General features: G+C 41.8%; 1 protein-coding gene across 1 annotated transcript; it reads right to left on the bottom strand.

Annotated features, from left to right (window-relative positions):
- On the bottom strand, positions 1-12,272 carry med1 (mediator complex subunit 1). The gene is made up of 16 exons (XM_067488165.1): positions 12,114-12,272; positions 9,479-9,585; positions 8,565-8,643; positions 8,319-8,373; positions 8,034-8,166; positions 7,832-7,860; positions 7,628-7,699; positions 7,300-7,374; positions 6,925-7,088; positions 5,967-6,078; positions 5,645-5,769; positions 5,410-5,534; positions 5,075-5,276; positions 4,852-4,947; positions 4,619-4,724; positions 1-4,534 (listed from the first exon to the last, which is right to left on the bottom strand). Exons 1-16 carry the CDS (start codon positions 12,232-12,234, stop codon positions 694-696), a joined length of 5,442 nt encoding a protein of 1,813 aa, XP_067344266.1. The 5' UTR covers positions 12,235-12,272; the 3' UTR covers positions 1-693.
- Positions 12,273-12,513: the final 241 nt, after the last annotated feature.

Genomic DNA, 12,513 nt, shown 5'->3' with positions numbered 1-12,513 from the left:
TCGAATAATCACATTTCCAAAACTAGAAAATATGATGGTAAAATTTTCCAGAAGTGAAATATTTATTTTAAGCTTCCAACATTTCTACAATTAAAAAATTACCAGCATGACTTTTGCTCCATTGACATCATCTTTTGCAGTTTATTACCTACACTAATTTACATAAAATGGTTTAAAATGTATAAAAATCTAAAAATTACCAGCGGAAATTGCAAACACAAGATAAATGAACACTGTACCATTCAAATACTTTCTTTAACAGATGTCATACTTATTTTGACAAAAACTGTACAGTGGCATTCTGGGATGTTTTTACAACCGTGACATAAATGTGACATATGTATTAATCATGAGAAAATAAGTAAAAATGCACTAACATAGTAAAGACCTTCTGATGTCACAGAAAAGACAGAATTAAGAAAAAAAATACCACTTTTCAAAAATATACTGTTTAAAATAATTTCCTTAATAAAGCTGGTATTTTGAAGTGAATTTAGATAATATAGCTTCATGATACACTGACACACAGTAAAATATGACATTACCTAAAATTGGTAAATGTTCATTCAGTGTCACAAAATTCTATATTTAGTTCAAATGTGTGGCTTATTGAGTTAAATAAATAGAAATTTACTTTTTATGTTAAAAGGCATGGGTTAAAATGTGAACTAAGGAGTCAAATAAACAAAAAAATTAAAGGTTGCCAGTGAGAGCTGAGTCCATGAGGTCATCATCTTCATTTCTCATGTACATTGGGCTTGGCCGGGATGGACGCTCCGAACCCAGCATGGACAAGGAGGACTCTGAAGCAGAGATAGGTGATCGGGACCAACTATCTGCTTTCATTGGGTGTGAGGATGATCCCATGGACATCGATGACTTCTTTTTCTCTTTGTCCCTTTCCCGTTCTCTGTCTCTATCCCTCTCTCGTTCCCTCTCTTTCTGCTTCTTTTTCTCCTTTTTGTGTTTCTTGTGTTTCTCACCTGAACTAAGAGGAATGGAGGTCATGTAGTCTTGGGGGGGAAGTGGGCGCATTGTCTGGTCGTCACCTGAGCTAGGGCTATTCTGGTGAGACTTCTCAGCCACCGAGCTGCTGCCAGACTCGCTCTCACTGTCGTGGTTGAGTGGGGTGTATCCAGGTGATCGGCTGTGGCTCGGTGAGGAGCGGTCATGCTTAGGTGTAGAGCCACTGAAGAGGGGTGAAGCTTTGAGGCTAGAAATTTGGGGGCGCACTGAATCACCAGACCCTTCCCCTGCTTTCTGAAGAGTCACTTTGGCCTTAATGCTTGGTGACCCACCATCAGGTTTGCTAATGATAATTTTGGCCAAACCAGTCGTTCCAACCCCTCCTGCTTTGGGGTCTATCAGCTTTTTATCCCCACTGCTCATCCCCGGCACTTTGGCTTTTGCCTCTTTATCAGACTTGTCCCGCTTATATTCCCCACTTTGAGAAGATGAGCCATGTTTGGAAGGGCCCATGTTTGAAGGTCCACTGCTGGGAACATTTCCAGGACCACCACCAGGAGTAGATCCTGAACCCGTTCCCCCTACTGGTGGCCCTACCTCACACCCATCCTCTCCCACTCCTCCTCCACCTACACTCTTGAGTTTGTCTATGACTGCCGTAAGTGAGGGTTTCTTGTTTCGACTGGGAGATTTCCCTTTGGCGTTGGGATTATTTGCATTATTTTGACCAGCTCCTCCACCACTTCCACTGCCGCTGCCTCCACCTCCTCCTCCTCCTGTCCCTCCTCCACCACTTCCACCACTCCCATACTGAGACTGAGGACCTCCTGAAAAGTTCATAGAACCAGAAGAGGAAGAGGATGAGCTGGAGGATGATGAAGATGCTGTGGAACCAGAGGCAGAGCTTCCACCCATTGGCTTTTGGGAGCTCATGCCTCCAGCAGAAGAAGACTTGGACCCTCCAGAACTGCTACCTCCTGAGCCCATTGGCGATTTAGCCTTGGAAGAAGGAGGTGTTCCTGGAACCTGGGACTGTTGCATTTTCATAGGGGAGGACATTTTGTCACCAGAGCCACTGGAACGAGAGTGAGAAGGAGAGATGTTTGGCTTCATGTTGGGATTCATAAGAGATCCAGGAGGCTTGCCCCCTTGAGGTTTTATTTTACTACCACTTCCAATTCCACCTCCACTACCTCCAGGTCCAGAGAGCCCATGTTTGGTGCTGGGGGATGATCCTGGTTTGCCAACTCCCATTCCCTGGGAAGATCCTTTAGACTGGGATGAACTACTACCACCACTTCCACCTGCACTCCCTGGCTTGGAGCTGCTGCCTTGTATAATTGAGCTTTCTTTAGATTTGATCTTTCCAGAGGAAGAAGAGTGAGAATGATGGCTTTTACCACTGCTGGCCCCCCCTGTTCCTCCTGAGCAGCTTGTTGCTGAGCTACTGGAGGTGTATCCACTATGGGATGAAGTTTTTCCCCCCGTTATGGTACCTTTTGGTATCTGAATAGTAATTTTAGGAATTGGAGGTGTGGCACCGCCCGGAGGGGTTTGCGAGCGCCCTGAAGTACCTGGAGACTTGGAACCTCCTCCACTTAGGCTTCCCCCAGAGCCTGAACCACCACTAGGAGGAGTGTATGGTCTTCCCCCTGAGCTGTGAGAGGGGGACTTCCCATCCGGATCCAGTTTTTTACGTTTAGGTGGTTTATCTTTAGACTTTCCCTCACTGGATGGAGTCCTGCTACGTTTTACCTGTTTGCCCTCTGTTGAACTGCTCCCCATTCCCATCCCAGAACTGCTTCCTCCACTACCCCCATTCTCATCCTTTGGTCGCATGAGTCCCTGTTGCTGTTTAAGTTTGGGTTCTGTACTTTTAAATTCACCACATGCTGGTCCAAGGCCCATCATGAGGGGGCTCTGTGACCCACCGCCATGTGTATCTCCCATATCTGGAGCTTGCCCCAGAAGAGATTTCCCACTACTGCTGCCTCCAAAAACTATCCCCATATCAAAAGGGTCCTTCAGTGAGGGCTCTGGTGTGCTCTGCCCATGTTGAGTAGGATTCTGTGGTGTTCCTGTTGGTGTATTCTGCTGGCTGCCTGCCCCAAAACCCTTAACCAGGTCCATATCTCCATCTGCACTGGGAGAGCTGTCATCAAAGTAAGTCGGATTAAAGCTATGGCCTGAGGTCAGGAGGTCAGGATTAAAGTCAGCAGCATCAGGAAAGAAGTTAGTGGAAGAGGAATCACTGGTGGGAGTGGCAGCAGTTGCAGCTGCCTCAGCAATCAGATCAGCAGGATCTGTGAAAGGATTCTCATTACTATTGGTATTGAAAATATCTGCCGAGTCAAACACTGCACTGCCCTGCCCTGAACTGGAGGAGTCACGGATGGGAGTACCTAGGGGGCCTCCATCCTCCCCACTACTGCCCAATGGGTGCTGTCCATGGCTCCCGCCACTGCTTTTGCCTGTCTGCTCAGGCAAATCTGATAAGATTTCTGTGATATCAGGTCCAATGCTATCAGAGCTAGAGAGGCGGACCATGCGTGGTGGTCCAGTGCCTGATGGTTGCTGTTGCTGAGATTGGACATGACTGGACTGTGAATAAGGCATGCTGGGGCCAGACGGTGGTGTTCCACATTGGCTAGGTGCCGGAGTGATGCTATGGGGCGTGTCTAGGCCATCACCAGTTATGTTAACATCAAAGATAGAATTTTGAGAAGCATCCACATCCATAGAAAGGAGCTCACGGTGGAAATCGTCCTCCTGTGTGACTGGATGGTGCTGGTGATGCAGTGGCATAGAGGGTGGTTGGGATTTTATGCCTAATCCACTACCTCCAGCAGTCCCAGGCATGACACCAACTTTTTCATTGGTCCTTAGACGCTTTTTCTTCCCCTTTGTGCCTCCTCCAGGACAGGGTCCGCCAATGCCCTCTGTCCGTGGGGAGCCAGAAGAATTCTGCCTCTCTAATGGACTAGAACCATACAATGTGGCAAAATCCTGTGTCGGGTTGTCTTTCAATAAGTTCATTAACATAGGATGATTCTTAGTGTTGCTGGCAGGAGATGATGTAGGTGGTGGAGTTTGGTGGGGTGGTGGTGCATTTTGGGAGCTTGGACTGGAACCTACACTTCCAGTTATCTGTAACAGACTTGTCAGTATGGGATTTTGGGTGACTTTATTGTAGTCATCCAAATGGCCTTGACCTTGTTGTTGTTGCTGTAACTGTTGCTGGCCAGCTACCCCTCCCTGGTTAAGGCACTCTCCTCCTTGTACTTGCCTCTCTGTTCGGGAAATTGCAAACAAAGAACCACCTGCAAAATTACCCCCACCAGGGGGGCCTCCTAAAGTTGGTGTGCTTCCTCCTGTGAGCCCTGAGAGTCCCATAGGGTTTGTTCCATCACCTCCTGCCATATTGTAGGTAGGACTACCAGAGGGTGGCAGGTTATTCTTCACCATTATCTCCACTGTATGTGCAATCAGTGAGAGGGCTGGGGTGTCTGCCTGTATGGTCTCTGCTTTCCTCCGAATGGCTCGCATGGTTACAGGGATGGACATACATCTAAGTAGGGATAAAACCAATTCCTACATTACTACTGAAAGACACAATGTCCACATTTATGCATTCACAAGGAAATATTCTCACCTCTGGACCACTTTGGTAATGAATTCATCAGTGCAGATCAGTGCATCTGACAGTCCTTTATATAGCTTGCAGCAAACCTGTCTGGAGTCAATCACCTCCATAACCACTATGGGATCAAGGAATAGAGACTCAGATTAGCAGATTTGTACAATTTACTCATAGTAATATTGCCAGAACTCAAAGTAGTTTCTAAAAACATTAGATTTAACATTTTAGGAAAAAGTAGTGCTTACCACAGACTAATGACTCATTGACTGGATGCTGGAAAGAGACACTAAAACTTGAGTCAGCAAGAGGGCATACTTCAAACTGCAGAAGGCCAGCACTGTCTAGGGGGGGAGAAAAACAGCATGGATGCTATAACTTATCAAATATAAGTTATTACACAAGACACAAAAACATCATGTATATGTAGTTGACTGAGCAAATACAGTACTTCAGAAGTCAGATAGTCACCTTCTTTAATGGAAGTTCGTTTCACACAGCTGCCAATCAAGGTGTTATAGGCAGCCTGGTGACGAATGATATCCAACAAAACTGGCACTTGTCCTGGGTGGCGAAAGGGGATTTTGGACACCAATGCTCCTTGAAGAGAACGACCTTCTTGCACCGGCGCATCACCATTCAGGAAGTAACAGTGCTGCTGATCTGGTAACACCTGTGAAAGAATTTTAAAAATTGTAATCAACAAACAGGATTAACATGAAATGTACAAAGAAAAAAATATACCATCATCCAAGAGTTTGGTGTGGAATGAAAATCCAATTAATATATTGTGTGTGTCTCCTCACAGAATAGAAGTGCATGTTGTGTGAAGATGGTGGTGTGGAGCTGCCTTCCTCCAGGAGCTGGAGTTGGCTCTCGACAATCAATTGGTAAAGAGGTTGGCTGGAGGAGGTCTCCAAAATTGGGATAGCTGGGAAAAATGCACAGAGATTGAATTCCAGTTTATCAAAGAGATTGAAGTACTGTTTGTTAGATACACAGCTATGACATAAGAACAAAGATTTTATGACGTGAACTCACAAGTAGCATTGCTCATCCTCTGAATAAAGGACAGCGAGAAAGGCATAGGCCGGTTCATCTTGAGGAAGAAACAAGCTGGCAAGTCGACACAGTTGGAGTTGGTTACAGCAGAAAAGGAAGGTGTCCTGAAATAGAAGTTAAATCACCAAGTCTTTGTAAACTCTGCAGTTGGTCACTAAACTAACCACCAAATGACTGTTTGACAAATGACATTTATGCATGTTTAATAAATCCCAATTTTATTCTGCATACTGGCGATTTTGTAGGTTGCTCATTGTAGAATTTTGCAAGTTCTCTGACAAACTGAGATACACATTCTTACCCTTTGTTGTCTACAGGGTGGGATCCCGTGATTAGTGGAGCTATCGGAAGCTTGTGGACAGCTGAGGTTCCTTCAATTGTCACAGATACACTTACACCAAGAGAGCGGGGCACTGCAAAAAAGGTGTCCAGGTGTCAAATAAGAGAGACAACTGCTGCACAAGTAGAACTACTGTCCCTTACCCAATCACGTAGCAAGGAATGTCCTTTACCAGTATGAGGTGTTGGGTCCAACACTACCCCTGTGTACTCACACTCATACTCAGTTTTTTATTGTTATACTAAACTTCTCCAATACCACAACTGAATCAACGTAACGTCACATTGGTTGAGCAGGAAGGTGGGGGTGGAACAATGTCTGTGGTTTGGAGGTGTTTTATAATAAATGACAACAAAAGCAAAGCCACCTGCAAGCTCTTCTCTGCTAAAGGCGAAAACTGAGGGAGATCTACAGTAACTACACAGTAACTTAAGTTCTCGTTTTCCAAAATTACTTTACCTCCTTTTTTTCTTCGTTTTGCTCCTGTTTATAGAGTCTTTCCATTCTCACTGGAATTGCAGATTTGTCTACTTTAAAAGTTCTAGCCATCAGCTGTGGGTGTGCTCCTTCCAGACAATCAAGACTAGAAGTCTTTGACAGCTGATGAATTGTGTTTAAGTGTGAACTGCACAGTCTTTTTAAGTCTTAGTCTTTAGGTTTGTCTTCACTATATTTGGACCAGCAATGTCTGCCAGTGCACCTCATCACCTTGACTGTGCCATCTATTGATAAGAATTTTACTGTCCACCAAGTCATACTAGAAGCATAATGGTTTAGTACTTGCATTAGTACTTGATATTTAGTATTTGTACTCAATATGGGAAAAAATGGTATCGGAACATCCTTACATGCAGTTGTGGCAATCATGTTGTTTGTATTTTAGATGGACCCCTTCTGTCCATGTCCTCCATGCACTTACCATTGTTGTCTGTTAAGTTGAGCTGTGTGCCAATTTCCTCCTCAAATATGTCATAAGGGGACACATAGCACTGAAGAGAGACAAGATGGCCACCACTCCTGGCTGTCAGTAGACCCACACTACCATGAAGAATAGTCTCAACTGTATTGGCATTGGTTGCTAACCTACAAAGCACACACAGAAATAAATAAAAATGTAAAACAAAAATAAATTTATATATGTTTTTATATATATATATTATTATTTTTTTATTTATTTTTTTTACAAAAGGAGGTGCTATAAGTTATATTTTACCACAAGTACGATATAATATGATCACAGGCAGCTTAAACAAGATTATTTACAAGTTAACAAAAACAGATTTTGTTAACTTACCGAAACATATGCATCATCTTGGTGAGATCAAGCTCCAAAGACTGCAGTGCTATATACATCTTGGTTTTAAGCTTACTGGAACACACAAAGTAACACAATTATATACAACTAGATAGATAGAGAGAGAGAGAGAGAGAGAGAGAGAGAGAGAGAGAGAGAGAGAGAGATAGATAGATATAGATAGAGAGAAAGAGAGAATTTATTGATAACAAAAAGTTTTTTTTTTCCCTGAAAGCAAAAGAAAAAAGAAAAAAAAAACAAAAACACACAATCCTCCAACACTGTTGCAGGGGCTGGCTTCAACCACACATCCTACCAGTCTACTTACTTGTCCCCAGGGAGCTTGTACAAGTCAACCAGTCCCTTCAGATGTTTGGAAAACTCCTCAAAGTTTTTCTCCCTATTAAAAAAATTTTACAAAGTATTTCTTGCAGTTGTTTACATAATTACACAAAAAAACAGCAACAGTATAATACTGTTTGTGTTGCTTAATACGTGTGAGTGTACAGATAAATGTGTGGTTTCTACTTACCTTAGATGCTGAATCAACTCAGGACAACTCTGTGACCAACACATCAAGAAAAGAATGATATAACAAACTATTGATTAACTATATTTAAAGTTCTCTTGGAGAACCATTTGAAGCCATTGATACTGTATATCTGGGAAACACTGTAACAATAACCAACTTTACTCAGGTTTACGCAACCATACAGATGTTATAGTAAACTGACCGTAGGATTTTCTCCCTGATGTGCCACCTTAACATCCACTAGTTCTCCACTGGTGTCCAGCTGCACCTCAACATAAAACATATCTGATGTGATGTAGCACTCTGTTCCTGATGGGCTGAGGTGTGAGCCAAGCCTGCACAGACAAAATGAAACAAAGAATGTGAAAGAGGTAAGAGAAAACATACTGATTTCATTCTGTTTGCAGTGTGATTTAATAGTCAATCAGTCATAGTTAAGAAAAACAAAGAACTTTAAGGAAACATAAGAAAAGGGAAAAGAACTCACATGTTCTGTCGAGCAATAGATTCCAGACGATCTATCATTGAGGGCAGTGAGGACACTAGAAAACAATTTACAAAAGAACATTTTTAAATCTTTGGAGTAATAAAATGTCTTTAATTATCAATCTGCCCCAAAACACTACCTGCAATTATTTGGCCCAAATAAATGTTTTCCTTATCTAATGATGGAAAGAAACTTAATGTAATTGAAATAGCTGCACTGCTTTTTAAGTCTGGATGACAGCCTCACCTTTTAGTGCTCTCTGCAGGGTCTCCAGGCATGTGAGCAGAAGCTGGTGACCTGCAGTATTCATTGCACCACGTTTCTCCTGGGAAACGTTGCAAGGAAAAGAACAGAGTAACAAGAGAATAGTTAGGAGAAAGAAAAGTGCCTATTAAACAAGATTTCATGTATAAATTTGCTTTTTCTCTGGTTTAGTCAGAACAACACGGCAGACATTAAAATCTCTGTATTAAAGCTTCACTGGCCCAGGAGGGAAGTTATTAGAGTTAAAAAAACGTGTGTATGCAATTGCGTGAGTAATTGCTAAAAATGTATATTAAACAGGTTAGTAGTGAGTGTCTCTTGTGGCTACTTTAATGTGATCAGGCAAGGGACTGAAATTTGTTTTCAGTTTTGTGTCCTATGTCTAGTAAATGGTCGCTTACTATGTCTAGTATCAGCTGCTATGTCCCCCTTAAAACTAATAGATTAAACTGGTCTCCCCCTTATTTTATAGAAGAAGGCAAATGCAATCCTATTCAGTCACGAATACATAATTTAACTTTGGTCTTTTGCTGAGTTTAATCTGAGTGAACGTGGCCATAAGAGATAATAATTCAGACTATAAATGGGTAATAATGATTTCTTACTCATTAAGCAGTGACTGTTGCCTTTTTGTGAATACAAAATCAAATGACAAGCTACAAGTAGCAGCTTGTTTCTACCCTGGCTGCTTTTTTTCTGCCTGGTCAGTTAAGGTCTGTGAATCTATGGGGCCATCCAGCCATTTAGTTTGTCAAAGCACAACCAGAAGCAGGGACGTCTAATAACCAGGCTCACAGCTACTGTTCATGCAATCCTCAAAGTTGAACTGGGATTTTATGTGTTGCTTAGAGAATTCAAACATTATTTTTTCTTAAAGAAAGAAGTCTCATTCTCACCATGGCCTGACGCACAACCTTGCAAGTTTCCTGCCATGGCCGAGAAGCATTGTGTTTAGCGTGAAGCCTCTCCAGCAGAGCAGCCATTCGACTCTGCCTCTCTGTTTCTAAATAAAAAAAAAAAAGGAGCAAACAATATAAGAGATAAAAAAAATTAAAAAAAAAGTATTTTGTGCATATTCATGATCCGAACAAACCAGACCCAAATAAACAGGTATACAAGTAACCAAAAATATTTGTAAATAAATGTAGGTTTAGAAGAAGCTACACAATTTAACTGTTATATGGACAAGTAAAAGACTGAGAAAAAGAATTCCTGATATATTCACCAAATTGAAACTAAACAAATGTAAATTATAGGTACATATAATACGAATAAAATATGCCCATTTAGTGCACATTTCTGATATGTATGGAAAAACAAATACATGTGCCTCTGAGGAGCCCACAAATAATCAAATTCACATTAATGACCATCTCAGGTTTCGGTAAATTATTATTTGCAGTGGACACAACATAACTTACCAAGATCAGAAATGAAAAAATAAATACATAAAAAACATGTGCGTGATATTTTTGACAGTTCTTTAATTTCCTAACAGGCTCATTTCTGGACAGTTTCAAGAAAATCCTTCTCTGGGTAGATACCTAGAAAAACATTTATTTATTTAAATAAAGAAAGAAAGAAAGAAAGAAAGAAATGTTTAACGCAAAACATTGTCTAATAAACTTGGTGGTAGAATGAGGAAGTTCAGGAGTGTATACAGGGAAAGAGGTTAGCTAAGAAGAAGTAGGACACTGAGAGGACAGAAGAGATTAGACAGGAGTACAGGGAGATGCAGCGTAAGGTAATGTTAGAGGTGGCAAAAACCAAACAAAGAGCATATGAGGACTTGTATGTTAGGTTGGACAGTAAGGAGGGAGAGGTGGATTTGTACAGGCTGGCAATGCAGAGAGATGGGAAGGATGTGCAGCTGGTTATAGTGATTAAAGATAAGGTTGGAAATGTATTGACAGGTGTGATGGGAAGATGGAAGGAGAACTTTGAAGAGTTGATGAATGACGAAAATGGAAGGGAACAAAGAGTAGAAGAGGTGACTGGTGTGGAGCAGGAAGTAGCAATAAAGAGTGGAAAGGCAGTTGGTCCTGATGACATATGGTATGGAAGGTATGGAAGTGAAGGTGAAGAAGGTGCAGGTACTTAGTGTCAACGATTCAGAGCAACGGACAGTGTGGAAAAGAGGTGAAGATGTGTGAGCAAGCAGGTATGAACGGGTGGAGAAAAGTGTCAGGTGTGTTGTGTGACAAAAGAGTATCAGCGAGAATGAAAGGAAAGGTTTTCAAGACGGTGGTGAAACCAGTAATGTTGTTCGGCTTAGAGACAGTGGCACTGAAGAAGAGACAGGAGGCAGAGCTGGAGGTAACAGAGCTTAAGATGTTGATGTTCACTTTGGGAGTGACGAGAATGGACAGGATCAAGAATGAGGACATGAGAGGGACAGCTCATGTTAGATGTGTTGGAGATAAAGTCAGAGAGACCAGATTGAGGTGGTTTGGACATGTTCACAGGAGAGACTGACTGAATGGATGCTGGAAGAAGGATGCTGAGGTTTGAGGTTTGCTAGGTAGGACGTCCAGAGGAAGACCAAAGAAAAGATTTATGGATGTAGTGAGAGAGAGGATGAAGATAGTTGGTGTGAGAGAAGAGGATGCAGAGCACAGGGTTAGATGGATGCACATGATTCACTGTGGTGAGCCCTGAAAGGAAACAGCCGAAAGGAAATGAAAATTGTCTAATTTAAATCTCTGTATTATATAATATATTTAATTAAATTCTTAATTGTTGCGTAATGTATGTTGATCTTAAGAAACATGTCACATTTGGCATGGTCAGCTCACCTAGTGTCCACTGAATAACAATTTCATAGATGCGCTTAGAAATAACTCTCAGTCTTCCAACGGATTATTGTTTAGTTTTTATTTGTGCCTAATTAGATAGCTGTTTAAAGAGTCTTTACTGAGAGATTATTTAGAAATCCTTTTGGACGTGTGAGCCATGGGGTTAATCAATCTAGTCCCGCGACAACCCAAAGTTACAGAAAATCAGAGCCCATGCTTCTGTCAGTCAATGTTTTGATAACCTGTCATAATGAGCTATCGCTAAACTTTAACATTTCTGAGCTTATATAAAGGACAGACAGGCCAATTTGCTTATATAATTCAAAGCCACTAAGAAACGTGAAGCAAAATTTCGAGGTGCCAATGCCATACTTTGTGAGACCTTCAGGGAAACAAAATGTTAGTGTTTGTACAAAGTGGTGTTGTTAGCTAATAACAGGGACCTAGCTAGTTAGCTATTAGCTGCTAACAGCTTACCAAAACAAGCCCCTGTCCAGTGCAAACAACCTACATTTTGCGAGACCGCGTTATCTGTAAATTCTGCAAATTAACCACATATCAGTGAATTCACCCCGTCAAAATGTCAAAAACACCCATAAAAATTTTTAACGTAAGCGTTACATAGGCGGTTAGCTGTTGGCCATAGTTAGCCTACGTCGCCTTGCCCCGCTAGCAGATCACCGTAATAACAGAAATCCGGAATCAGTAAAAACTAAAGCGTGGGTCATAGTATTACCTGTTATCTCTTCGGTTTTGATCCGATCTACATGAGTCTGATTCCCTGCTTGCTGAACCGAGAGAGAAAGTTCTCTCGCAGGGCTACCGCTCTGCATAGAGACACCAGGGCCCGCCGCCATTGTCGTCCGCTGCCTGCGTCGGTTTCCCGTTCCCCAGCCTCATCATCCGGTGTTCCGTAATGCCACGAAGTGTCTGTTACTTTCAGTCCGTATCCTCTAAAGTTGACTTTTTTGTAGTTTCTGAACAATATGCTATTTTATAGACTTATTTACTTTGACCTTGTAACAACCAAGTAATTTACATAAAAAAATAAACACTCTAAAACAGGATTACAAGTGGGTTTCGTTGGCCACTATGACATAAGGCTATTTATGAATACCTATGAACATAATTTAAAA

The sequence above is a fragment of the Channa argus genome, chromosome 20 (assembly GCF_033026475.1).
Source record: "Channa argus isolate prfri chromosome 20, Channa argus male v1.0, whole genome shotgun sequence".
In the NCBI taxonomy this organism is placed as follows: Eukaryota; Metazoa; Chordata; class Actinopteri; order Anabantiformes; family Channidae; genus Channa; species Channa argus.
Note: the sequence above shows the minus strand (reverse complement) of the source record. Positions and strands in the feature narration are given on the sequence as shown.